The following is a 27,235-nucleotide window of genomic DNA, read 5'->3' on the forward strand; positions in this document are numbered from 1 at the left end:
CTGCCGAAAACCTAAGAATTAAGTAGAAAAATATGTTGACACAAGAGGCAGCTAAATGTGCCATACAGGGCTGCCAACTATTCAATTTAGTTTGGAGTGAGATTCGGTTTTGGAGGTTGGTTAATTTTAGGACTTCTTTGTCATTTTCACCTTTTCAACATTTTCAACTTGTTTCAAGTGTTTTTTTCGAATACTTCTTCAGTCTTCACATCCCGTGTACAGACCCTTTGGGGCTATCTGAGACATTAGTAAATCAAGCAATCAATGAAAAAACACTAAGTGCAGCCTCCTTTTGACTTAAACAATCAAACCACGACGCTCTGCTTGTGCTTAAAAATCCAAGCTCAGTTTAATGACTTGTTTTTATATATATATATATTTTTATATATATATATTTATATATATATATATATAAATATATATATATATATTTATATATTATTCCTACAAATACATGGTTTTCAGCACTTTGAAAAACGTTCACTTTCCTCAGTAAACCAAGAAAGCTAGAAATATCCTACAGTGAAAAAAAGAGACAGAGACAAACCATTTTGACAAAAAAAGAAAAAATCACAAAAAAGACATGAAAATAACAATCGAATGAAATTAAAAAACAACATCCTGTACAAACACTATGGCCCAATAATTTAAGAAAATAGTGTCTCTAAAACGTTCATATTGCTTTGTACCTCCACTGGCTGGGCAAAGCCCACCCTGCGCAACACCAGGCAGTTCAGATGGCAACCACAGAGGGCGCCAAATCCCAGGTGCTGATGTCACTCCAGAGGTTAAGGGGTCAAGCTGCAGCCAGTGGCATGCAGGCGTAGCAGAAGAGAAACAGTCTGGTTGTTGTTTGATTTGTTCTCTTCTTCTCTCGTTGTTTTGGCAGTAACAATACAAAGACAAGGGATGGTCACACTACCACAGTACTGCACTCCTTATGAAACCAAGGATGTTTTCACTGTTTGTTGTAGTTTTACCATTATTACTCTCTACAGCATTATTACTAGAACTATCACCATCACAGATCCACAGAGTGCATCGTGTGTTTGTGTGTGTGTGGAGGGTTCGTCCTGCTGTGTGCGTGTGTGTATCTGTGTGTTGGAGTATCAGTGTTCAGTGCTCAGGGCTTGTCTTCTCAAAGGAGAAACTGGGAAGAGTCAATAGTTTGGGGTTGTTGTTGGGGTTGGGCGAGCCTCCGTCCTGTCCCGAACCCTCTCCGACTCCCAGGTCAAAGGAGTCCTTGGAGTCACTAGAGGGCGCTCTCCTCCTCAGGCAGGTGTCCCGGCTTGGCAGAGGAGGGGGCATCCCTATTCCACCAGAACATGGGAAGAGGCCAGCCTGAGGCTCAAGTCCGTCAGGTGGGTCCACGGAGATGCAGGGCGGGCTCATCTTCTTCTTGCGTCGGGGTGAGGGCAGTGTGGTCTGAATGGGGGTCTGGCTGTGTATCTGCAGGCTATTGGCACGTGACACAAAGCCGGAGGAGGTGGAGGTGGTGCTGCGCTGTGGGCTGGACTCCACTGAGGGGCATACCTCTACAGAGTGGCGTCGTGGGTCATCCAACCAGGAGTAAGGGCGGAGACGGGGCGGGAGGGCGCTGCGGCCCTGCGTGTCAGCACTGTGGAACCTCTTCAGCTGCCTCAAACATGGACTTTGCCGGCAGCCTGCGTAGCTGCTGTAACCCTCGTTAACGCTATCGCCAGTGTCCTCCGCCACGATGTCATCACTGCAAGCCAACCCTGCACAGGTAATGAGGGACACTTCCTGATCCACAGAGGGTTCATCCTGTTGGTGCGGCCTAGCTGGTAATGGGGGAGGAGGCGAGGAGGAGGAAGGGTAGGAGGAGGCGAGGCAGTGCTGGTTGTGAAGCTGGGTGTGCACGCTGCTGGGGCGGGAGGGTTTAGGGGAGGCGCCTGGTGTGGCGGGGACCAGGCAGAGAGCAGGCTGCTGATGATGATGGGAGCAGGGTGAGGGAGAGTTGGTGGGGGAGGAGGTGGAGGGGGATGGAGGGAGGCCCAGAGAGGCCACATTTAAAAGTCCTTCATTGCTCTCCCCTCCATCTGAACACAGGGCCTCCTGAGAATCAGTAGACACTGCAACCTGGAAAACGGGGTATGGAGAGGAAGGGGAGTTGGGGGGTTGGTGAAATATTTAGGAGAGAAGAGATGGAGGTAAATATGAGATGCGAGGAAGGGAGGATGAGAGGGGGAGACTAGTTAGAGCGAGGTGATGAAGATGATAAGCAGCAGTGTGGGTCAAAGTTCACAGTCTGGCCAGCGTATTCCCAGAGCCCTTTCTGTACTTCTCATTGTCAACAGTGTGGGGTTCAATTGGAATTGCAACATTCTTCCATGAATTCGAACATAGGAACACAGAGGTTACACTGCATTACTCAATGGCAGAACTCCATATCGCAATTTGATAAGAATAAGTTGAGTAAACAACTTTTGACATTATTGGATGTGTTCTTTGCTTCTGCAGAGGCACAGCCAGTATTTTGTATTCAATTCTGATAAGAATAATTGTGAAAGCCCCCCTTCACTCCCAAATGATTATTGTCATTACTTCACTTCTGTGTTTGAGCTTCTCTGCGTGTGCAGTTTGACACTCGACGGCTGTTTTCACATTCATCTGCTGAAGGGGAAATATTTCTCTGTGCTCACCTGAAATCTGAGTTTAACACGTGTACGTGTGTACCCAGCAGGACTTTGTGACATCACAACAAGTTTGGAAGCCGATCCAGAATTGAAGTTACACAAGTGTGATGTGGAAACTTAAAACCCCCAGGACCTTTGAAGTGAGTGAAGTAGGAGACATCTTGTGTCCAGCAGTTAAACTACTGAAATGAAAAATATTTCCTTATTCATAGATTCTGTGTTTTTTTAAAGAGGTAGAATGAATAGAAATTATTTAAATATTTTTAAACTATAAAACAAGTGAAAACCCATATCATACACAAAGACTTATAAGCAGAGTATTTTTATACTGTTTGTCCCCCCCATTTTTTGGTATATAAGGATTATGAATTTAATCAAAAACAACTTTGTTTTTGAAAATCCTTCACCTTGTTGGTATAAAATAAATTAAGCCTTTTTCCTGTTCCAATTCAGTATATCACAGAGAAAGTAGCAGGTACTGACATGAATGTTGTTCCAAGTAAGAAGCCCACATCTGCTGTTTTTCTCATTTGGCCCAGGAAAGTGTACTCTGAAGCTCAGCTGACTGGACGCCGGCTGACACAGTGAACTCTGAGCCAGACCGCCTGACCCTCTAACCTTTGACCGTTCACACAAAAGCCTGTAAACCGGCAGCAGCACAGTTTCTAGTTAAATTTATCAGCGTCCCCATGCCATCATCCTTACGTCTGAACAAAACTATGTACAGGGTGTGAGGCCAACAGTCAGAGGGTAAACAATAGGCAGCTACTGTAGGAGAGGAAGGGTTAATAAGCACAATGGTTGCAAAAACTCATAAAATGTCCTCATGAACTCATGACTTGTTCCTCATAGACCACACACTGAGGTGAAGAAATGAACAGTATTTTAAGTCCATTAAAATATCTTGAATGTATAGAGATGAGGAAACAAGGCATGCATGAGTTTAAGGGCACAGCACTTTGAGAAATGTTTGGAATCATGGGTTTCCCTGCATGAGCCTGAACGGTGTAGCCACAGTGACACCTAGTGGTCGAAGATATCACAACCAGGCCAATCACCAGCCACAGCAATACAAAAACCAAGTACCAAATAATAAGAGTCTATACAGGAACCATACTAAAAAAAAAAAAAAGATCACCCTGTCAGACGTTTTTGAAGCAAAATCAGGTTAAGTGCAATAACTACTGTACTCTGGTGAACAACTACTTACGTTTCAAGCACTAACCAAGTAAATAGAAAATTCACAAGTGCTCTGTCACTGTGGTACTGTGAGTACAAAATGGCCTAATGCATATGGACAGCACTTGCCGCTCTGTAGCAATCCCCTGAGTTTTATAGTTTGTAGTAAGTGCACTGCATTGTGGGTAAATATCTCAGCCAAATAACGTCTTGGTCTGGCTTGAATACATTCTATAACTCAGCTTCCGAATAATCCACTGATGCAATGTTACACCTAGCTTCTGCTGCTTGTATAAGAGTATAGAAGAATTATTAAATGTCCTATTAAGGTCTCCTACAAGCAAAGCTACCTGTTAGAGAATTTTAGATGCTTTGTGGCTGATGGTTAGCAGTGGACAAAACATCAAATGAGTGATAAAGGGGGGAAAGGGGGGAAGCCTGTTCGTGTGTTAGTCTGTCTGTCTCTTGGAAGATGAACATGTTTCTGAAAGGCCTAATGGTAGCTAACGTCTGCTGTTTGTCGCTGTTTCAGAAACAGGAGTATCTGTGTTTGAGCAGTAGCTCAGGGTCAGGCGGCTTTTGGGCCCAACTGAGCTGAGATCAGAGGATAACAGATACAATATGGAAAATGAGACAGCCGATAAGTTTGCAACAGACCAAGAAGAAGAAAAAGGGGAGAAAAGGAGGAAGAAAAATGAAATTGTTTAGAACATGCGACGAGGAAAGAGATTTATGAAAATTACACACATTTTTGTGCGACAAGGTCTTAGAGCCACAATTGGGAGACAAGTCATATGCTACGAGAATAAAGTCTCACGATATTACAAGAATAAAGCATTGAAGACAAAAGTTGATGCGTAGAAAGTTCACTGACATACATTAACTAACACATGTCCAGTGATGCACACAAGTCATGGGATTTGTTTATCTGTTAAGAAAAGAAATCCATACATTTCCCGACAGCTATCAGACATTTGTCAAGCAAGTTGGCAAAAACATTGGTGCTGATGGCTTTATTGTCCTAAAACCTATGATATCATGGTGCTAATTGTGATATTTGTGAACTACACCTACACAAAAAAAGTGATTTTTGAGTAGTAAACCTCTATTTACTACTCATCACAGATAGAATAAAACTGTACTAGCCATTATGTCAACAGCTGAGCACATACACTATGTGCTGGTGGTGTTGTGAGCTACGTCCGTAAAGTTAAATGCTCAATTTAAAAGCAGATTGGCACATGGGTGGCAAGTGACAGATCATGGTAACACATTTTCAAATTTCACTTACGTTTAAGTGGGATTGGATTTTGAACGGAAGAGTTAACCTCAAATGCTGCTCCCACCTGTTAACCCACCATCCTTGGACAGAACTGCACTAGCTTTAGTATTAATACTTATTTTTTTTTACAAAATTTAGCATTTTTCACGCAACATTACAGCTTTATTTCTGAAATATTTATTTCTCTAAATATTATTTTATAATAACACCTTTATTCTCATTAAAGTTTTCTTAGCATTATGCATTTATTTCTCATAACCTTACAACTTTAATTTTAAACATGCCCCAATAGCGGCCCTAAAACTCCTTTCAATTAAAACAACACCAATTCTTAACCCAAAGGTCTTAGGTTTTCACTTTAATCAGTAAAATCAGCCTCTGTAGCATTTGGTATGAATAAAAACTTCTACATCAGTGGGCCTGAATGTCACATGGCTGAGAACCACAGTCATAAAACACAGCTTTCATCACATACAGTACAGATACAGACAGGAGATTCAGAGTAAAGTGAAAATATAAAACAGAACGATTTAGTCACCTGTCTGCGAAGCGTACGGCTGAGTGTATGTGTGCGTCTGGGAGGGGGTAGTGGTGGTATACTCTCCGAGTCTGAGTGGCTGTGGGGGCTGATGGGTCTGAAGAGGTCTGTGGGAACGGTCAGCTGCTGGGAAACCTCGTCCGGTTGTGAACGCACCGAGCCAGTGGAGCCTGGGGGTAAGTAACAACGTTAACACTTACAGCCGGTTTGTACATTCTCAGAGGTAGTGACCTGCATCTTCCTCGGCTGTTGTCAGCCTGCATTAGAGCAGCAGCGTTTAGTCTAATAATCGAGTACTTGTCAACTATTTAATTAATCGCCAGCTATTTTCATAATCGATTAATTGGTTTGACTAATTTTTTAAGAAAATAAGTTTTCTGATTCCAGTTTCTAAAATGTGAATATTTTATGGTTTCTAGACTCCTCTATGACTGGATATATTCAGGTTGTTGACAAAACAAGACATTTGAGGACTTAATCTTGGGCTTTGGGAAACACTGGTCAAAATGTTCGACAGATTATCTGCTAATGAAATGAATCGTTAGTTGCAGCCCTAACCTGCATTAGGTTAAAAATCAAGGCATTCCATTTTTTGCGGTGTCACAAATTCAACAAAAAATACAACTCCAATTCCAATGAAGTTGGGACGTTGTGTAAAACGTAAATACAAACAGAATACAATGATTTGCAAATCCTTTTCAACCTATGTTCAATTGAATACACTACAAAGACAAGATTTGTAATGTAACTGATAAACTTTGTTGTTTTTTGCAAATATTCACTCACTTTGAATTTGATACCTGCAACACGTTCCAAAAAGCTGGGACAGGGGCATGTTTACCACTGTGTTCCATCACCTTTCCTTTTGACAACACTCAATAAGCGTTTGGGAACTGAAGACACTTGTCAACAGTGTTTTTGAATTTATTCATTCAGCTGACGCTTTTTATCCAAAGCAACTTACAATTGCTATACATATCAGAGGTCGCAACTCTGAAGCAACTAGGGGTTAAGTGTCCTGCTCAGGGACAAAATGGTGAACGGGCACAGTGGGGGATTGAACCCAGGTCTCTCACACCAAAGGGATAGTCTTATTCATTGCACCATCGCCACTCGCCACAATTGTTGAAGCTTTGTAGGTGGATTTCTTTCACATTCTTGCTTGATATACAACTTCAGTTGCTCAATAGTTTCCGTTGTTGTATTTTGCACTTCATAATGCGCCACACGTTTTCAATGGGAGACAGGTCTGGACTGCAGGCAGGCCAGTCCAGTACCCGCACTCTTTTACTACGAAGCCACGCTGTTGTAACACGTGCAGAATGTGGCTTGGCATTGTTTTGCTGAAATAAACAGGGACGTCCCTGAAAAAGACATTGCTTGGATGGCAGCATATGTTGCTCCAAAACCTGTATGTACCTTTCAGCATTAATGGTGCCTTCACAGATGTGCAAGTTACCCATGCCATGGGCACTAACACACCCCCATAACATCATAGATGCTGGCTTTTGAGCTTTGCGCTGATGACAATCCGGATGGTCCTTTTCCTCTTTGGCCTGGAGGACATGACGTCCATAATTTCCTAAAACAATTTGAAATGTGGACTCGTCAGACCACAGCAAACAAACAGGTGTTATTTTTCCTCAACTTTCCCAGTCTTTTTTTCCCCCTGTCCCAGCTTTTTTGGAACGTGTTGCAGGCATCAAATTCAAAGTGAGTGAATATTTGCAAAAAACAATAAAGTTTGAACATTAAATATTTTGTCTTTGTGGTGTATTAAATTGAATATAGGTTGAAAAGGATTTGCAAATGAATGTATTCTGGTTTTACTTACGTTTTACACACGTCCCAACTTCATTGAAATTGGGGTTGTATATAATGTATCATACAGTACCTGATTGGGCCCTGTGGGTACCCAGTATGTACTGGGGCCCCTGTGCCTGTGCTTGAAGCTGTGCTGGAGCTGTGTCACCAAGGGGCTGCAGGGGGAGGAACATGTAGCTGTCATTGGGTAGGGAGTGTGTGCGTCCCACTGCGGGCTTCCTGACGCTCAGCAGGTTGTCCTCCAGTGGCTCCCCAGGATCGAGCTGCTCAGACTGGTGAAAGAGAGAAGAGAGTCAGGGTCCCTCTAGAGCTAGAAGGACTGGGGCGACTCAAGCACTTTCACACTCTTTTTAACACATTCATATTTGATATCCTTCTAATACACAATGTGAACAAAGAGGCAGTAGTCCTCAGCATACACAGAAAACACACAGGATCTTTGCCTGTTGGAGTTGACTGGCACGGAGCTGCCACAGATCACAGAAACAAGACTGTGCTAGGCTGAAATTTCCAAGCGCTTTCTTTCTTTTTTAAGTGTAAGACACTCTGCGTATGGTGTCTGCATTTACCCCCGCAGTCGTGTGACTTTATGTCAGCCTGCTCCGTGATTGTGTGTCAGCTGGGGCAGTGTCCTGCAGCCTGACCCATCACAGAACCAGTTCACATTCATCACAGAGCTACTGGAGCTCCGGCACACTTCACACCCCTCCGTAGAAAACACATGACAACTCAGAGAGGAGTGAAAGCCACAGTACAGACAACACTACCGACACATAAGAAGACCCATAGGAAAGGACTATATGAAAAGACGTGGACTCACATGTAAAGCACATAGGAAAAAGACAGAAAACTGAGGAGAAGAAGAAAGAGAGAAAAGGAGAAAAACACAAGGTTACAGAGTGAGAGAGAGAGAGAGAGAGAGTGAGAGAGAGGAGAAAGAAAAATAAAAGATAAGGTGAAGGAGAGAAAACTGCAACTGGCAGGTGAGGAGGCGCACTACTCTACTGGACTGGACTGGACTGGACTGGACTGGAGAGTAACACACATTAGGCTGGAAAGGTGGAATGAGAAAGAGAAGAGAAAGTTTGAGGGCCTAGGGTTAGATTCACCAGGGTCTTTCAACGCCTCTTGTACTCCTCTACCCCCCCCACCACCACTTCTTTGTATTTGTCCCAGCACAATCCATTTAACAGTGATTTCATGTCATGTGTTGGCCGGGGTTCTCCGTTATTGAGACTGATGATATGTAAATCGATCCCAATGCATCGCTGGTCTGGATGTGTGCAACACGGGCCAAGGTTACAGTGACCCTCTCTGGGGAAGAAAAGTGACTACAGTAAAGTGATATGATCATTAATGAACCAAACAGGCTGTTAATTAAACCCTGACAACCAGATGACATTCGATTCTTTTTCAGTTCAAAGGGAAGATGTCATTTCCCTTACTGACAGATCCCTCTGGGACAGGTTCCCATAGAGAAGCGTACAGATGAATTCTGGTGAGGATGCATGCATAAGCCTGAATGCTTGACAGCATGTCCTGTATGTATGAGAAAATCAGTGGCATTCCTTTCAGCAAGTCCATTATTTTCCAAATCAAGACAAGTTTGGAGTGCGTTCTTGTGCTTATATCAAAAGAAATCAACACTTAACGCAGCTGGCTCGATCAGTTTTCCATGGGGCATAAATGAAATACTGCAATTGTGTGTGCACTGATTTATAATGGCAGTTAGACTGTAGACCATTAACTACAGTGTCCCGATAAATTATTTTAACTCACACATGCTAGGCAATTAGACATGTATTCAGGACGTATATAAAGTATTTTGGGTAACACCTTATTTTATAGGTCTGTCATTTCCTGGTAATTTCCTTGAAAGTTTCCTAGAAAGGATGATGTAATTTGGGACTAATTATAGAGAAAATAGAGACAAAGTTTAGTCAGTTGTGTTTTAGTAAGCAGAAAAGGGCTCCATATGAAAGAAAATATTCATTCAATAACTCATTTATTATTGGACACTTTATCCTCTATATATGTTGAACTGTATGCTTCCTTTAAGACACATTTTTCATTTACGCTGACTCCTAATGTTTTGCTAGCAATTCAGGGGAATAATTTATTGTGAAGTGTATCAACACAAACACCGTCTCCATTGTCCCTTTAAGTAATTACAAATTACATAGTTGTTTCAAGGAACTTTCCTATGAATTTACATATCTATATATTTATATCGATATATAAGAAATTACAGGAAAACTACTGGACCTGTATAATAAAGTGTTAATGTATTTTTGTGGTATAAAACAATTAATCATATGTGGCCTCATGCATTGTTAAAAATGAGCCTCTATGTTTAGAATTTGTAGGTATCTGACTTTAGTGCCCACCAGTGGTAGTATTAAAAACACACATATATTTATCAGGACTGTTATTTCTAAACACAAGAAATTATGCCATTAGAATAATGTGAAAATGCCAATAATCACATAGAATCACACAGCAGCTGCAACTGCAACTGCCATCACTAGATTTCTGCAGAACTTGTTAGCAAACAACTGCCTATTACATATCCAGTAGATGTGGAGCAACATTAGTAATCATTTAGAGTTTTTGTGGTCACCTGGTGATAAGAAGTCAAATTCTCACTCGTTGGCCCCCCTTTAAACGCTAAATGCTCCATGTTAAGCTAATTGTTAACTTTGTCTCGCTGCTGGCTGGTGCTGAGCAAGTTGTGTACAGTCAGTTTTTAGTGGGGTTTTGCTGAAAACAGCTGCCTTCTGTGGCTGAAGACAAGCAGGATCTGTTGAAAGTGAATCAAAACAGTGATGTTGCGGGTCAGAAAACCAAAATACTGAGCTTAAAAAAGCTCTTTAGAGCTGAGCAGATTAACAGTCGCGATAGTTCTCAGTGGGTGCACCAACAGGTAGTCATGTGATCCGTTATTAATATTTTTAGAAAAAGCTTCTTTAAATGGTTTTGTTTGTGCTGGGATTACATGTGAGCTACAAATGTGCTGTTTAGCTAATTTAGCATCCAGGTGGTTTCCCTCTGTCAAGCTAAATCTGTTATACCCTGGTGTGCGTGTGAGAGTAGTGAGGGTACAAGTGGCTTTGGAAGTGCCTTGGGAAAGGAAACACTACAAGATACTGCAGAGGGGAAGAGGAGGAAGAGGGATGGAGAAAGAGAAAGAGAGGAACTGTCAGTACATTGCATTCCAGACTGGTTAGAAAGAGGGGGTTAAAATCGTCGGGGGCCGAGTCGTCTGTCAGAGCTAGGGACCAGGATTTCTCAGAGGCCAGAGACAGAGCTTCCATCTCCGCTAGAGGGATCTAGGCAGGAAGAGACAACGGTTGGTGAGCAGAGAAAACAAATGCACATAAATAAGGACGCTACACACAGATAAGACATGTAGCTAACAGGAAAATACATGTTTGAAACTACATATCCAATGCTGGAAGTATGTGGCAGAGCGAAGCAACAAGGAAATAAGACTAAGCAACACTTTTCAAACTGCATTGCAATTATTGTAGTATGGGGTTACCAACAGCAATATTATGACACAATCCAGACACACATACACACACACACACACACACCAAAATGTACAGCCTGACAATTCTGACAGATAAAGTGTTTAAAGTGGTGTAATGAGACAGTCACACTCTCAAACAAGCAGACAGGAAGGGGATTCATTTATATTCTATGTATTGTAATGTAAACTAAATTTAACATTTTCTGATGCTTAATCCAAACAACTAAGTGCCTACACAGCTAAATTAGCTGAGATGCTAGCTAGTCCAAGTCACATGAGTGAAACTTAGCGCGCTGCAGAGTTTGGCTTCAGTGTTGCTGTGTTTAGAAGCCTTGAGCATTTCTGGCTTCTTTAAGAGAAGCTGCTGTATATTTGACCTTCTACCTGCTTAACAGTGGAACTGCTTGCTGACAGGCAGATGGGCCATCCGAGCAGAGAGGCTCGTGGACCCTCGGCGAAACTCAATGGAAAACATTTCTGCTTACGTATCAGAAGGAGAGAGGTAGCCTATGGTGTCTAATAATGACATCCCAAACGCATTTAAAGCTTTTAGTAGATTTGGTTTTGCAATGCTAATGTAATTGGCCAAAATTTGCTTTCAAATGAGGGAAAGAGGCACCCACATGTATTATTCAGTGACTCAGTGATCCATAGCCTATTGATTGAGCCATTACTCTGCAGACTTGTGTGTTAGAGTGTGACCTGCTGGCTTCAGGAATGTCTTTGGTGGGTTATCAGTCCTCTGTGAGTAGGGTTTCGCACATATAAACACACAAACATGCTGCACGTACAAACAGACACAAATACACACAAAGTTGTACAGGAGAGACAGAGCGAACTCTAAACCATGTCACTGAGGCTGCTGAACCACACCAAAAACCTGCCAAGCATGGCTGAATATAAGTGAGCGGAGACGTGAGCGAGGGAATGAGATCATAGCTGAGGAGGGATATGACGCACTGCACTGTGGTGGGCAACAGAGGCTGGTTAGAACGGGGAAAAAATATTCAATGTGGAGGAATGCCAGTGCAAACATGGTAATGGCTGCAGGGCTGCATGATATGTGCAAAACATCACATTAGCATGCTTCGTCATGAATCGAATGAAATGAAGTCCTATTGACGGTTAGCACTAAATTCCTGCATAACTGTCTTTTACTTTGTAGGCCAGGGATTCTGTACTCTGCGTACTTTATCCATCTTTAAGTAATTTAGTCTGGTTTTGAGTCATAAAAATTCATATTCATTAAAACAAGTGGTGAGATAATTTCACCTGTTTTCAATAAAAATCTATAGTTTCAAAAGTCAACCAAGCTCATCTCCATACTAGTTGAGTGATCGGCTTCATTTAAAAGGTCAGTTCACCCAAATTAAAAAAACAACAACAATATATTTTCTGAATTAACTCTGGTACAGTGGCTCCAAACTTTTTTTGATTGTGACCCTGACACAGTCAGATCTACTTGCGACCCCTTATTGTACGTCTATGACATGAAAAATCTAAAATTTGCCCTTACTTTTAAAAGGTCTGAATAGGTTTCTAAGCAGATTAGAGAAGACGTCTGTAAACATAATTTTGAATAGCAGAATTCCGATGTTAATTGTTTCTTATGCTGGTAGTATGACCTTTTAGAATCATCTGGTTACCTCCTGTTGGGCACCAGCAGCATTGGATATATTGGTCCGCAAAACACACCAATGTTATTTACAATATGTTAAAGCAAGATACATATTTTCAACATGGCCACTAGTATTCTGCACCTCCCCCCCTTTCTCTATCTTGTTTCCTCCTTCTTCCTCTCTGTAGGTTTATAATCAAAACTTCCTCACAACGTACGGTTCTTGTTAGCGAAATTTCCAGTTCAAAACAAGACTGACTTAGTTTAATGGAGGACAGTACAATTGTGTTTGTGCTGCTCACAACACTGGAAAGTTAATTTTAATCAGTGTTCCCACAGAACACCCTGTAGAACGTTTTCATAAGGACTATTTCTTTGGTTGAAAGTTGTTCCAGTGAGGACTGTGAATTAACAGGAGTGAACAGGACATTCTGAAAGGACATGCTGCTGTTAAATTTTTATTTTTATGTATCATTACTAAATGCTGTGAGCACAACGACAACCGCAAACAATATTCCATTAACCTTTATTGCACTGAGTTGGAGGCATAAATCTCAAAGACCAATATCTCAAAACTACTGGGCTAAACTGTTTGCATGGCTGGATTCCACTTACTGAGAAAATGGAATGTTTTGTTATTCAGGTGAACCAACCCTTTAAAGGCATTATTGCTTGTTTTAAGAAAGCCCGATAAAGGAAAGCAAGACTATCTGCAACCATTCTGGATTTTGTTTTTGAAAATTACAGCAGCAACTTTGTGATTAGTTTTCTCATGATTACTTGTGCGGCCCTACATGCTGGAGAGAAATAAGACCTATTGGACGTATGAAATGGAGGAGGTGAGTCATCATTCTGGTAATTATTGACCTTCTTGTCGGTGCTGTGCTTGCTGGGCTTGGGGGGCAGCGCGTAGAAGTGGCAGATAAAGCCAGACAGGTTGTCCATCAAACTCAACTCTCCCTCCATTGAGCCCTGGATGACCAGGGAGACCGAGTCAAACTGCGCTCTCCGCTGGACAAACTTAGATAATGAAGAGAGAAAAGACAGACCAGAGAGAGAAACAGAGAGAAAGAAAAGAGGCAGAAGTTGTTGAAAAACAGACAGGGACAGGAGAAGAGGAAGGACAGAAGTCAAGACAAAAACACATGGACAAATGTGGAAAGAAAGAAAGGGAAGGAAAAAGACAGTTCATCAGGTAGAAACAAACAGATATACAAACAGAAACAAGACAAAAAAACACACATCTAAGTACAAGAGCTAGATGATCTATCAAACTTAGCCTGGAGCGTTTTACTAAATAATTTAAAACTTTCATGCAGTGCACATTAACCGAATATACACAACCTCCTCCCAACAAACATCCACCACAGGCTCTCGTGTGTTACAACTTAATTCCACAAGGGGGCACTACAACACCGCGAGAAAAGCTGGTGTCCCACAGGGCTCCAGAACAGATTGTGGCTTAACCACACATGTTTTGGAAGAGCGGCGGAGGAAGACGGATAACATCTTAGAGGGGAAACATAACGATAGCGAGACCTCTATTTCCTATCCCCAGAAAGTTCCCCGCTGTCTGGAAATAGCTGTTGAAGTGAACAACAAGGCCCTGTGGTCCAGCTTTCCCATGGCACTGTGACCTATCCATGACTGGCACGTCCTCTACAGGGACCAGCTACACACACACACAGTCAGACACGCACACAAACTGTAAACCATCCTGATATGGGTCAGTATACAGAATAATACATTTGCATATCTAGTATATTTTCTGAATACATTATTGACTTGGCATAAACCAAAATAATGCAGTCTCTTTTAAACAAGTGTCTAATTTGTGAAGAGAATATGTCAATATTGAAATAACAGTCACTTCTATGTGTTGTACATGTGTGGTAGAAACATTTTTATAGAGAATACAGTATTTAAGTGTATCTTGACCCACAAGCTCATATCAAAAGTTATACTTACCCTTGTGAATGTATCCACTTATATTTTAACAATGAGAACGTGTAATGAATACATCCCAATATGGCCATATCCGCTATAGTTTGTTTACGTATGGACTACAGTTATGACACAGAGACAGAGAAGAGACATTCTTCCCAAGAAATCTATTAATTCAGAGACCATTCAGCATGCTCATCGTCCCTCAGCACGGTCAACAGAATTAACTGATCGGGCTGGAGTCAGAACTAATGAGCAGAGAAGTGGGGGTCATCTGACTGGTCGCACAGCCTGGCCCCCAGCAGGAAGTGACCTCGTAGACATCTGTCTAGTCGTGTGGTCGGACCAGCGAGAATCGAACATACTGGCCTAGAAGTAATCTGAATGTGTCGCACTTTTACTCAAGGATGTCACAAAAGTGTTAATGGAACTAAACAAGCTACAATTGGGATCTACATAGGAGATGTTTTTTTTTTTTTAGTATTCTGTTTTTTTCTCAGTGTTTTTCAGTAAAATCCATTGTTTGTCATTAATCACAAATATGTGTTTTGAGAACATGTTAATGAGGCTGATATGGGAACCATGGTGAATAATGCGATCAAAATTACAATAACACTCACACATATACACAACATTCAAGATACACAAAAACAGATTTATCACCTCCAGTGGGGGCTCCGGGCATGAAGGGGGTTCTGCTCTGATGTTTACAGAGTCTCTGGTTATATCAGCAGTGGGTGAGTCCATAGGACCGTCCCTTTCCTGCTCCCTGTCCCCTCCTCCAGTGGATCTCCAGGGGGAACCCCCCGAACTTGACCTGTCCATGCCCAATGCCAGGGGGTTGAGCTGGGGTGACCTTGCCGCCATGTCTCCCGCTTCTGCCAGGAGCCTGTTCTCCAGTTCCAACTCCACCTCCATCTCCGCCTCCTCCTTGGCTTCCTTGTTGCTCTCCTCTAGGTGCTTCATCAGGACGGCAATGACAACGTTGACCAGGACAAACTGAGCGGTCAAAACGAAGGAGACGAAGTAGATGGGCGAGACCACAGTGTTGTAGCAGGTGGTGCTGCTGCCACAGTCCCTCAGCGTGTCCTGGAAGAAGCATCAAAACATGATATGAGCACTGGTATTTGGATGATTCTGCAAAACCTAGTCAGTCAGTCAGTCATGAAACATCTCAACAACTACTGGAAGGATTGCCAATAAATGTGGTACAGACATTCAAGGTCCCAAGAGGATATAGTCCAATCACTTCGGTGAGGCTCTGACTTTTCATCTGGCACCATTTGATGTTTAGTGAAATGTCTGAACAACTATGAGAATGACATTTATGTTGCCCAAAGGAAAAAAAGCCTGCTGACTTTGGTGATCAGCAGGTCAAAGCTTTCTCTTATCCAGTCAAATATATCATGTTCATGCGACAAAAAGTTATGTGACATGAAGTCTGGTCTCCGGTGTGAAAGTCAGATGCACAACTTTGCTCATCCATCAGCACGACCTCCGCACTCTTCTGCCTCATTACATAAACGTTGGCATTGGACTTAAGTGTGTTGCATAATTGTCCAATATAAAAGTGATTTCTAGGGTTACTGGCGTGAAATAGAACATAGAGACAAGACAGACAACTATATCTAAGTGCTTGAAAATTAGGTAACTGGCAACTTACTTTCTTGGCAATTCTAGTACTAATAGAATATAAAAACGACCAACTATTATTTGGCCCTGGGCGAAAAAGAATCAGCAAATGGGGATGACCCAGGAGGTAAATTGGTCGTCTGGAATCGGTACCTGGGTTAGTCCATAGCTCCTCAAGAGTATGGAAGCAACCTCTAACCCTTCCTGATGAGCAGGTTAACACATTGTAACAACAACAAACACAGTCCATTTCCAGTTTAAATTTGTAGTCATCTGTAAAAAGGGAGTAGGCTGCCCACATAGATGACATACCAATACCATGACCATACACGTTAAGATTGAACATGCGATCTGTGCATGTACTGTACGTCTTCAGGATCCCGAACTGTAGTGTGTGCAGTTTCACCTTCATTATGCCATTCCAGTTGTCTCCAGTGGAAACTCTGAAGAGCAGCAGAAATGCCATCCCAAAGTTTCTGAATGTAGCATAGCGCCCCAGACCTTCACATGGGTGGAGCTCATCACAAACTGGGGACACAAGGAGGAGCAGCGAGGCGATGGAGAAGGAGAGGAATAGTCAGACAGTAAAAGACAGACATGAATAATTGGAAAATAGTAACTTTCATGGCTTTTCAGGTCGGTTCATCCACAACATAGGGCTTCACAATGAAACTGTAACACTGCTGTATTACACAAAAGCTACTAGCTTCAGTTAGACAAAAAGTAGAGAAATCAATATGGTATTTCAACAAAGGGTCTTAGAAAGCAATTAACATCAGACAGATTAAACCCACAGAGGGGGAACCTAAACTCGGAGCGTGCCTGTGCATGGCCTGAGTGGTATGTATGTCCGCGAATCTTTGTTTGTGCTTTGTCTGGTTTGCCTGACTGCCTGTATGCATGATGCATGTGTCCTTACTCAAGTCACCAAACAGCTCTACTCCCAGCGCTGCAAAGATAAAGAAGAGAAGCATGAAGAGAAGACCCAGATTCCCCACCTGCAGAGAGACAACAGGAAGAGAGAGGGATTAGTCAGAAGAGAGAAATCCCTGGCAAAATAAACCAACAACGAGGGACAACAAACAGCTCATTCCAAAATGTAAGATCGTGATGAAGCAACCAGGGGTAAATATAAGCTATGGCAGTTGACCATTTGCTAAGCCCCACCACCGTACAGTGACCGTCCAATCATAGATTAGCAAATGGATCCGTTGTTTTTACCCTTTCCAAAAGCAGAAAAACAATTGTATATTAATAGATTGATATAAGTGATAACAGATACTATATTTCCAGGTCTTCTATATGGATCATCAACTGGTGAGGATGCTGACTTTTCCTGGGACATGCAGCATTGTTTAGCACGGTAGCCATCAATTGCAAATTTAAGACCTCTGAGCAGGGTTTGCGTTTTAATGGTCAGCTGGAAACATTTAAAAGTCGGTGGAGAGGGAGAGGATGTTTTCCATCAACTCTTTATGCTAACATTAGCTTCATTACCTAGCTGGCTAGCTAGCTACAGCTGATAAACCTGTGCTTGGATTGGGACTGTTATCCTGGATAAGAGTGAAAAATAACAGGGGATAACAGTGAGCTTTGATACAGAGGTTGGTTTAGGTTATGGAACGCTTGAGGTTTTCAAAGGTTTGCTCCTGCTGCTACTGTCCATGCTAATCAGCATGCGGCTGCTCACACCCCCACCTCCGCCTATTACCAAATTTATTAATTATGAATGCTTCCAACAAAGCTCTAGGAGGAATTAGCCTGGAACAATGCTCAACCCACTCTGAATGACAGAGGTAGTATCAAAGAATGCTGTGAACATAAGACTGAGTGTTATTTTTTCTCTCAATCCAAACACTGCAGAAGTTGTTCTGATTTAACAACTCCACCACCCTCAAATCCACCCACCACCGTTCAAAACTAAACCTCAAGCTATATTCACTCCCCAATCTCTGCAGGGCGCTGGTTATGCAAATAAGGGTCTCTAGAGTTTGCAAAAGGCTCATGGGAAACAACAGTGCCCTGAAACAGAAGTACCAAAAATGAAATGCCTCTGGTAGGTAATTTTAGGGACAGCTTCTGTGGGACGTGTGAGGAAGTGAAAGATCCATGGAGAGAAATACAGATGAGGAAAGAAAAGAGGATTCAGTGGCTTCAGTGGGTGTTATTGAGTTGAGTTGACTGTGTACCTGAGGCAGGGCTTGCATAACGGTGTCCAACAAAGCTCTCATCCCCACCGCCATCTTCAAGAGCTTCAATACTGTGGGGACACACAGAAAAATTAACAAGTGTTTTATCAATATTAAGATTGTTCAGTCTTACATAACAGAACAGGGACTTGTGCCATCGCCTGCCACAGATTAATCCTGCTCTGTTAGTGTAGGCACAGATGTCCTTTTATTGAATAACATTAAGCTTTCAGATGGAGGTCACATCTTCCTGATTGGGGTTGCAGCTTGATTCAGGTCACTGGTATGGTGTTGGGGTACCATAGGAAGTACACCAAGACTGATATATAATGCATAATAAAGAATGGAATAGCAGTTTTTTCTTGTCCTTGGCCAGTGACAATGGTGAGTGATGAGAAAACGTCAGCGAGTCACTGGCATAATCCAAGAAATGGTTCCAAAAAGTAACTCCCTGTAAAACTGCAAATAGTCATTTTAATGTTTCCGTTTCTTGTGTAGGTTAAACAAATGAGATATAACATGTTATTTAGCAACATTTACAGGTGCTGGTAGGTAGATTTTAGAGACTCTTTAGCTGTTCCCCCCTGCTTCGAGTCTTTATGCTAAGCTAAGCAAACAGGCTGTTGGCTTTACCCTTGTATTTACCATACAGGCACATACAGGGTGGTATTGAGCCTCTCATAAAACTATCAAACTATTCCTATATAAGTATGTGCAATATTAGTGAGTATGATTGAGTATGAAAATGTAGCATGCAAATATATGAATATGATTACAATATACAGTCCATGAATCTATATATGTATGAATCTTATGGTCCCGTAAGTGTTTGCATTTACTCTGAACATCCCCATGGAAACGCTCTGGTATGGGGGCAGATTGTAAACAATAGCAAAAGACAAAGCAACTTGAGCGGCAGCCCTTAAAAAAGGCCCCTGAAAAATGGCTACTGCCGCTCACAGCAAGGTGAGCTGATGCACTAGTGGGTAAAACTAAATCAGTACAATAAAGTCACCACAATTTTCTCAGCTTTCCTGCCTCTCTGCCCACCTCATCAGATCAAGCTGCACTTCTCTCCACAGCTAACAGGCCTTCTGAGTTGTCGTAGTCGAAAAGACTCAAATTAATGATGGTTCTTTTCTAAGTAAGCTTGCACAATAATAGGACCCTGAACCCAATGCTGCTAAACTGCATTCAGCCATCATTAATTTGATTATTCACACTGATGCTCTTTCTACTGACACATGCCAGTATGTTTTCTATAAAAAAAGGCCTATAGTTCATATCAGTTTGCACCCTGAATAGACCTGTCCTCAGGACTTTGTGTGCGTGGACAAACTGGGCTTGATTGACATCTCTCTAACTTTCCAATTAGGGCAGATGTGTTGCGCCTTTTAAGGTTTAGTCAGACTGGATTTCAGGCTTTTTTTATTGCAAAAGAGCTTAATTGGACAGTGACAACGTATAAGGGACACGATACATGTTGAATTTTACTGTCTTAAAAATATGCGCTAACAGCATGTAAGTACTAACAATCCAGAAACAGCTATTGTTAGGCAGCTTAAATGGAATCAAAGTTTAAACAATGGAAGCATGAAAATAAGATGTGACTTGTACTGTAGTATTGGCGAGGATGATGAAATGTGAATACAATGCCGGCGTGTAACTAAATCATACCTACGAACCGTCTGATGATGACACGTATGTTGAAGCCAGATAGAAAAATGATCCACTTATTGTACCCGCCCAAATCACAAACAAACACGCATTACGCACAAGAGCGTGCGTGTGTGTGCGCCCAGTGTTCCGTGTGACAGTAATCAATACCGACTTCCATGCTACTTCTTTTATTACACATTCAGTAATCAGACAAAACAGATGAGCTCCCCTCCTGCCTGGCTTATCTCCTCTTTCTCCTCCTTTTTCCTCCCGTCCAGCCTTTCTCTTATCTTTAATTACCTGGACAAGTAATCAGCCTGAAGCACACGGGCAGTTTAACTTTCCCCCTACCTCTTCTTCCCTCCTGCCAAATCCATCCCATCTCTTTAACTTGACCTTCCCCCTCCACCCAGTTTTTCTCTCCCCAGATACACTGTATGCTCGCTCTCTCTCTCGCACACTGACATACCTTTCCCCCATTCATTTATCTCTCATCCTCATTCACTTCATCTCAACGTTTTTCCCTCTTCAACATCAACTGCATCTCTTTCTGACTTCTTTCCATCTTCTTATAATCTATTTTCAGGTCAGAAGTTATTCAGCATCCCTGCCTCCTCCTTTTATTTCTCATCCCTCTCATCTCACATTCATTCCCTCCATACCCAGTCTCAGTTTCCCCCAGCTTAATTCACTTACTGTCATAATCTGTCTTGGCGCTCCCCCAAACTCAGCTATCTTTCCTCACCTCTCTCCTTTCTCAGTCTTTGTCTCTTTAGTCTCTCTCTCTCTCTCTCTCTCTCTCTCTACTCCTTCCCAGTGCTGTGTTTGTCAGCTGACTGTGTTTCTCCGTGCCATCTGGTCGACTCACACCCTGCCCGAACCCTGCTGAGACCTACCATTCAAAAATGACAGGGACGTGGCTGTTTTACAAGGCGTCTTAAAAGTACAGCACCGTGAAAGAGACCAGAGTGTGTACGCGTCTGTTAGAGTGTGTGTCAGGTTGTGTCGGGCTGGGGCAGGGGGCGGCGAATGGGCAGGCGGTTCATACCTCGTGCGATCCTCAGCACTCTCATGATGCGGATGATGGTTGGGTTGATGGGCAGAGAAGCATTGCCATCAATCTCCTCCAGAGTGATGCCCATGATGGACAACAGCACGATGGCCAGATCCAGCTGGTTCCACCTACACACACACACACACACACACACGCACATACGTCAGTGCCTTAGACAAAATAAGATAATTTCCTTATTCGCACAAATTTTAACTCTTAAGAGTGTGCATCTGTGTACATTTTTCATATTAGGGAAGTTGCTGTTGAATAAATTATAAATTAAATATAGCCAGTTTTCAATTTAAATAAATATTTTTGGGTTAAGAGTAAGATTTGAAGATCAACACCACAGCCAGTAGAGTTTAGCTGAGCATTAAAGCATCTCTAAAGCTCACTAATTAACACTTTATACCTACTTGGTTTAATCTGTACAAAAACCTAAATGTAACATCATAAGTTGTGATTTTAGAGGGAGTTATGTGCCAGACTGTTTCTTGGTGACTTCACAGTAGTGACTTCCTAGAGTCTGTGCTGGTTGCCTGGCAACATCACGGTGACAAGATATAATGTGTTAATTAGTGACATAGAGGTGCTGGTTGTTGCCCGGTTGGTGATTTTTGTTACCTTGGAACAGAGCCAGAGTAGCTAGCTAACTGCTGACTAGCTCTGGTGTCATATTTTGGTAGCGACGTGAGAGTGGCATTCATCTTCTGTTATGATCAGAAATCTTTAAATGCATTTCCCAAAATTTGGAAGTAGTATGTGCAATATCAGTGTGAAAATGCTGCATGTTAGTTTTTGTGGCTTTATTTCGTTTTATTGACAAAAGTAATATATTTGTACAACATATCAGGCTTTTGCCAGGGATAGAACCATGAGCTCATGTGTTAATCAGGTTTCTTCACAGTCCTGCCATGCTCATTCAGAGCTGCAAACTGTGCATTCAGCTACACAAGCTTTTGGTGAAGCTACGTCTGTTTGAAACAAACTGATCATATGGATGGACAGTGGAGACGTGCTGCAGGAGTGACTTGACTAGTTGTTACGGACATTTTGAAACATGCTTCTGCTCTGAAAATCAGTCCCTGACAGGAATTCAAGCAGCCGACAGATGCAGTGCTTCGTGAAGGGGCGAACTACACACTTTTGTACAACCTTTCTAGCTTTCAAGAAGATATACTTTGTGGGAAGTATCACTTGACCGGTCCAGAGATGACAGGATAAAGCCCAAACTCTAGTCGTACACAATTAACTAATCACATAAACTTTAGATTTAGAGACTGATCGTTTTCTGGATGCATGGGAGTGTGCAGACTATTTTAAGTGTTATGAGGCAGACCTAACAACAATGGTGTCATTTCATTTTAGTGTGCCATAAGGATAGATGTGATGCACTCAGATCAGGAGTCAGCAGGCTACTTTCTTTCCCATATACTGTGACTTGATCTGAGATCAAAGTGTTGGGACCAAATCTAATTTTCCAGCCCCTGTGCAATAAATGTGCTCTGAACAAAATGTTTGGAACAAAATGAGCGTGTAAAAAAGTCTGCGAAGAAAGTGGTGGGTGGTCGTACTAATCAGGTTTGTCAATTTCCATCGTTTCCTTTCCGTGAACAGGTTTCGTTCTCTCTATCTCTGAGTCCACCGTGCAGTTTATCCCTCATGTTCTCATTTATACTGTCAATAAATCAACACAAGAAAATCGACTAAAAATTCTATGAGATTTTCGATCTAGGGGTCTTGGGCCAAATGCTGTGTGTGTAGTGCGGTAATATTAAACTGGACCACAGCCAAATGCAAAAAGGATAATGGACATCTTGGAGCCCTTGATGGTCAGCTCTGGTCCAACAACACAATGCCTCCACTGTGTGTGTGTGTTAGTGTGTGTATTCATGTATATGGGATGTGTGGCGGTTTGTGCTGTTGTGCTTGTGCATTATTGTGCGGTTTTCAGTGGAAAGCCAGGGATTTCAAAGCTATGAAATCATCTGAGGCAGCGTGTTTTATGGGTGTTTAATGAGGCCGTTTGTATTCATACAGGCCTCACTGAGAACCATCCACTGGAGCACCTTAGAAAAAGCTCATTTAAGCTCTCCGAAAGCTGCCTCAGATTTTCCACATGACTCAAAGGTGAAAGAACAGTACCTTTAACCACCAATTTAGTAGAATATCTTCTCTACTACAATGTCTAAAACCTACACTGGGAGGTATGTTTATTCAGGATTTCTGTCTCATGTGTGTCCGATATGTTTGGGAAAGGTCATTACGTCGCTTTGGGGAGCGTGGCAGTTTTTAAAATACTGACTTGTCCTTGAAGAAGCGTCGGAAGCCGAAGGCCACCAGCTTGAAGACAGACTCCAGAACAAAGATGAGGGTGAAGATGTAGTTACAGATCTTCAGTGCCTCTTCCAACTTCTGAGAATGCCAGGGAGAGGAATAGTAAAGATTAATAAACTGCACAAGTATCCATCTCAACAAGTCAGTAAACGCAGCATTACATTTTCGTTAATCTTAGCAGAATGAGCTGTGGGTTTGGTTGCCACTTATTTAATGAACTGTGCTGAAACTGCATTGAAAACCAATGAAATGATGTCAAACACACACACACACACACACGTTTCTACTTTTAGAGTCTTTGCTTGAAATGCCAAAATGGTCCATAATATAAACTCTGTCCTATTCTCCAAAATTAGCCATTCCATTAATAGATCACTCACTTCACCCTCCACGCCTCCCTCCCTTATTCTCTATGAAAAGGCCATTAGAATCAAAGTGTCCATTTTTGCCCGTGGGAGAATTCACAGTGCCCATCTGCATGTAAAAACTGACCTTTAGCTGTGAGGCGGGGAGAAAACTGGTGGTCAACAGGGATTTCGGTGGTGGCAATTCATCTACTCACAGCTAGTTTCAGTTTGTGATTACTGTTTACCATGTCTTATAAGGAGGGGTTGTCCTATAACCCCTCCTTATATTCTTCTTTTTCTTCTGCTCGTTCCCTCATTTATGCTGCATCTCTTTGTCTCTTTTACTCTTGTGGAATCTTGCAAAACACAATCCCTGTCTCTAGGACATCTTTTGTTCTAACTCCACCTCAGGGTGCTGATCATGCGCCCTGGCCAACAATATGTTAAAGCGATAAAAATATTTTATAAAATGAGTGAGAAATCGGATACTTATCCGTATACATATAATTTGTGTTACTTTTCAGGTGTACCAGATGGGTGAAATTTGCAGTACCCCTTTAAACCCCTTTAATATGTACTTCTCTCTTTTATTGTAATAATCTCATATTTAACATCTTTCACTTCTTTTTCTTAAGTTAACTTTATTGTCCCCAAGGGGAAAGTCTGCTTGGGCACAGTGCAGTGTTGCCTCACAAAAAAACATCACAAAAGACATCAAAAAGAACTTGAGAAGCACTGACATATTGTACTTCACAAGAGGAAAATATAAACACAGAAGAAAAAGGACATTGTTGACAACATAGTTCCATGGATTTAAGTGCAAGTGCTAGTGTGGTTGTTGCACATTGCTCCATTGAATTGAAGTTTGTGTAAAGTGCCGAGATCACAATTAAAGTGCTGAAGTGCTCACATATTTATTGCACACAGCACTATTTTACATTGTTCAGCAGCTTAATGGAGGCTGGCACAAATGATAATTTTAGGCAATTTGCATTTTGGTAAAGCCATAAACCTGGTGTTCCAGGGAGATTAAAATTAAAACTAATATTCCATGACATTTCTTAAGGCCAGTGTAGATATTTATCAGAACAAAGCCTTTAATAGCCAATATTCCGTGCCAATATTTATTACTTTTTAAGCTTGAAATATATTCATGCCAAGAAAATGCCAGAAATTAGTATTTTCTCCTGAATTTGATTTGTGGCAGAGTGAAAATGCTAGACTTTAAGACACTTAAATTGCACTGTAACACAGGATGGAATCAGTTAAATTATTTTAAGTCAGTGCAGGAATGAACCATTATGCAAACAAACTACACTGCATCCATCGTACCATATGTAGTCACAAAGTGACCACTAAGATAGACTCATTTGCAATTACTATTCATGCCCAGGTATGATGATTTCAAGCAAAGAGACGGTCATCACCATACCTTACTCCCCCTAAATCTGACCTTAGGCTGCTGGTGGTGCTCCATGGACATGGTGATGACGTTGAGCCCTATGACGATGGTGATGAACAGGTCCAGGTAGTGGCTGGTGCACATCTTGTGGATGAGCAGGCGAGTGGGGGAGTAATCGGAGTAGTAAGGCTTACTCTGAGCTTCTGTTGGAAGTGGGAAGTAGTGGGGGGTGGGGTGCAGGGAGTGGGGTAATGATGAGGAGGAGGGGGTGGGGGGGGTGGCGTTCAAAAAGTGAGATAGGAGGCAATACACTGGGACACTGTACAGTAGACCTGCTGTGTTGAGGACTGGAGCAACCAAAGCTGCTTTAGAAAAAGTGGTTAGTGAAACACAACGGCAGCCTCCTGTACACTCACATGTGTCAAAGTCACTCAAGATTGTATTAAGAGTGAGAGACATGTAAAGAGAGATGTGAAGAGATTACAAAAGGGGAAGGCCGATCAGATAATGGACAGAGAGAAAGAGCGACTCCAGCCAAGCCCTCCTGTGGACTGCAGTCGTGACTGATCAAATCAGATCTCCTCTCCCCTGATCAACAATTGATCCACGGAGGAGGAGGCCGCTGTCAGGATATTTTGGTCTGGAGATTTGATCTCTCACTCTGTCTCTCTGGTCATCACGTGACGCAGCCTCCCCTTGTTCCTTTCACTCAGGAAACGAACACAAAGCGGGAGAAAAGCTTTCCACACCCATCCATCACTTTGTTCCCCGCCTCTTTCCTCCAATCAGGGAGGACGGATGGATGGGCTGGGAGTAAGGGTGAGGAAGAGAGAGGAAGCTCGCTCCATCTATCACCTTGTCACTCCATCAGTGAAGGAGAGGCTCTAGGTCACGTGGGAAAGGGAACGACGCACACGCGCTACACACACTCAAAAGGCAAAGGTCCTTTGGGTGTTGTGAGCTCTCCCTCTCGGCCCAATTAGCCCAGGTGTGCTGCTGCGGTTGCAGCTGTGCCAGTCTGGAACGATTCCCGAGTGTGTATACGTGTGTGCAATTTGTGGTGTATGACTCGTGGTTTCCCTATCGTATCGGAGAAACTCTCCTTAAAGATAGGGGAATAAGACAGGAGAGCTGAGTAGGCAGAGTCCGTTAAAAGAATAGCCATCCATCCCTGATGTTAAATATACCGATTTGCTTTTGGGATTGAATATGATCTCCTGAGATGAAGAGGCTCACAAGGAAAATTTTGTGTAATGTACATTACCACAGCGCTAAATCCTGCCACACTCAAAGATCTGCTCAGTTTTTTCTTTTACATAGAAATTCACATATTCATTATCTTTTAATACTTTCAAGTTAGCTGTTCTTTCATTTGTTTTTCAACGACATTCAATGAAAAACCTAAAGATGATGAGAAGGATGCCCTATGGGCCGCTGTATGGCTTTCAATGTGAAATCTCTGCGCAGAAAGTGTTACGTTTCTTGGCAGTAGATACTGAATAAAAGAAGTTTAAATTGATTAGTAAGAACACTTGTTACTATTAAAGGGGCACTTGAAGGTCAGTTTACTTGTTATACTTGTCAGGGTTTTTGAGATTTGTTGTGTATTTCCTGTTTTATTTTGATGGAATCCTTATTCATGTTTTTGTTAAGTTCACTTCCTGTCTTTGTGTATTTCCTGCTCTGTGTTTGCGGGCTGTATTTGGAACCGCAAACTATACTACATGCTGCCAGCGATACAGTTTGCAGTACATACTACAAACTGCATACTGCGTTTCATAATAGCATGTTAATCGATTAAATGGGTTTATTTTTCAGTATGCTAGGCCAGGCTTAGCTGGCTTCCAGGTCTGGATAGTGGAATACTACTTAGAAAGCTAGTGTTTGGGGTGTTTGAAAACTGTGGCCGTTTATCAAGCAAGGTGCGTTCTAACTATTTGGATAATGGAAAAGTGGGATCCAGGGATTTTGAGGCATGACCCTTGCTAGAATCTAGAAAGTCAGGATATCTTGCTTTGTTAACACATGACTTGTGACTGTA

The 27,235-nt window shown here is 42.2% G+C and overlaps 1 protein-coding gene across 1 annotated transcript in view; it reads right to left on the reverse strand.

The window, feature by feature from the left end:
* Positions 1 to 459: 459 nt before the first annotated feature.
* Positions 460 to 27,235, reverse strand: part of cacna1g (calcium channel, voltage-dependent, T type, alpha 1G subunit) — a 181,539-nt gene continuing 154,763 nt past the window's right edge. The window contains exons 26-35 of the mRNA XM_046068495.1: positions 25,246 to 25,397; positions 23,414 to 23,523; positions 21,103 to 21,236; positions 18,396 to 18,466; positions 17,126 to 17,204; positions 16,613 to 16,734; positions 15,238 to 15,663; positions 7,551 to 7,752; positions 5,657 to 5,826; positions 460 to 2,100 (exon numbers count right to left, since the gene is read on the reverse strand). Of these exons, the coding sequence (XP_045924451.1) occupies positions 1,117 to 2,100; positions 5,657 to 5,826; positions 7,551 to 7,752; positions 15,238 to 15,663; positions 16,613 to 16,734; positions 17,126 to 17,204; positions 18,396 to 18,466; positions 21,103 to 21,236; positions 23,414 to 23,523; positions 25,246 to 25,397 (2,450 nt within the window). The 3' untranslated portion in view covers positions 460 to 1,116. The remainder of the gene's footprint in view (positions 2,101 to 5,656; positions 5,827 to 7,550; positions 7,753 to 15,237; positions 15,664 to 16,612; positions 16,735 to 17,125; positions 17,205 to 18,395; positions 18,467 to 21,102; positions 21,237 to 23,413; positions 23,524 to 25,245; positions 25,398 to 27,235) is intronic.

The sequence above is a fragment of the Micropterus dolomieu genome, linkage group LG14 (assembly GCF_021292245.1).
Source record: "Micropterus dolomieu isolate WLL.071019.BEF.003 ecotype Adirondacks linkage group LG14, ASM2129224v1, whole genome shotgun sequence".
In the NCBI taxonomy this organism is placed as follows: domain Eukaryota; kingdom Metazoa; phylum Chordata; class Actinopteri; order Centrarchiformes; family Centrarchidae; genus Micropterus; species Micropterus dolomieu.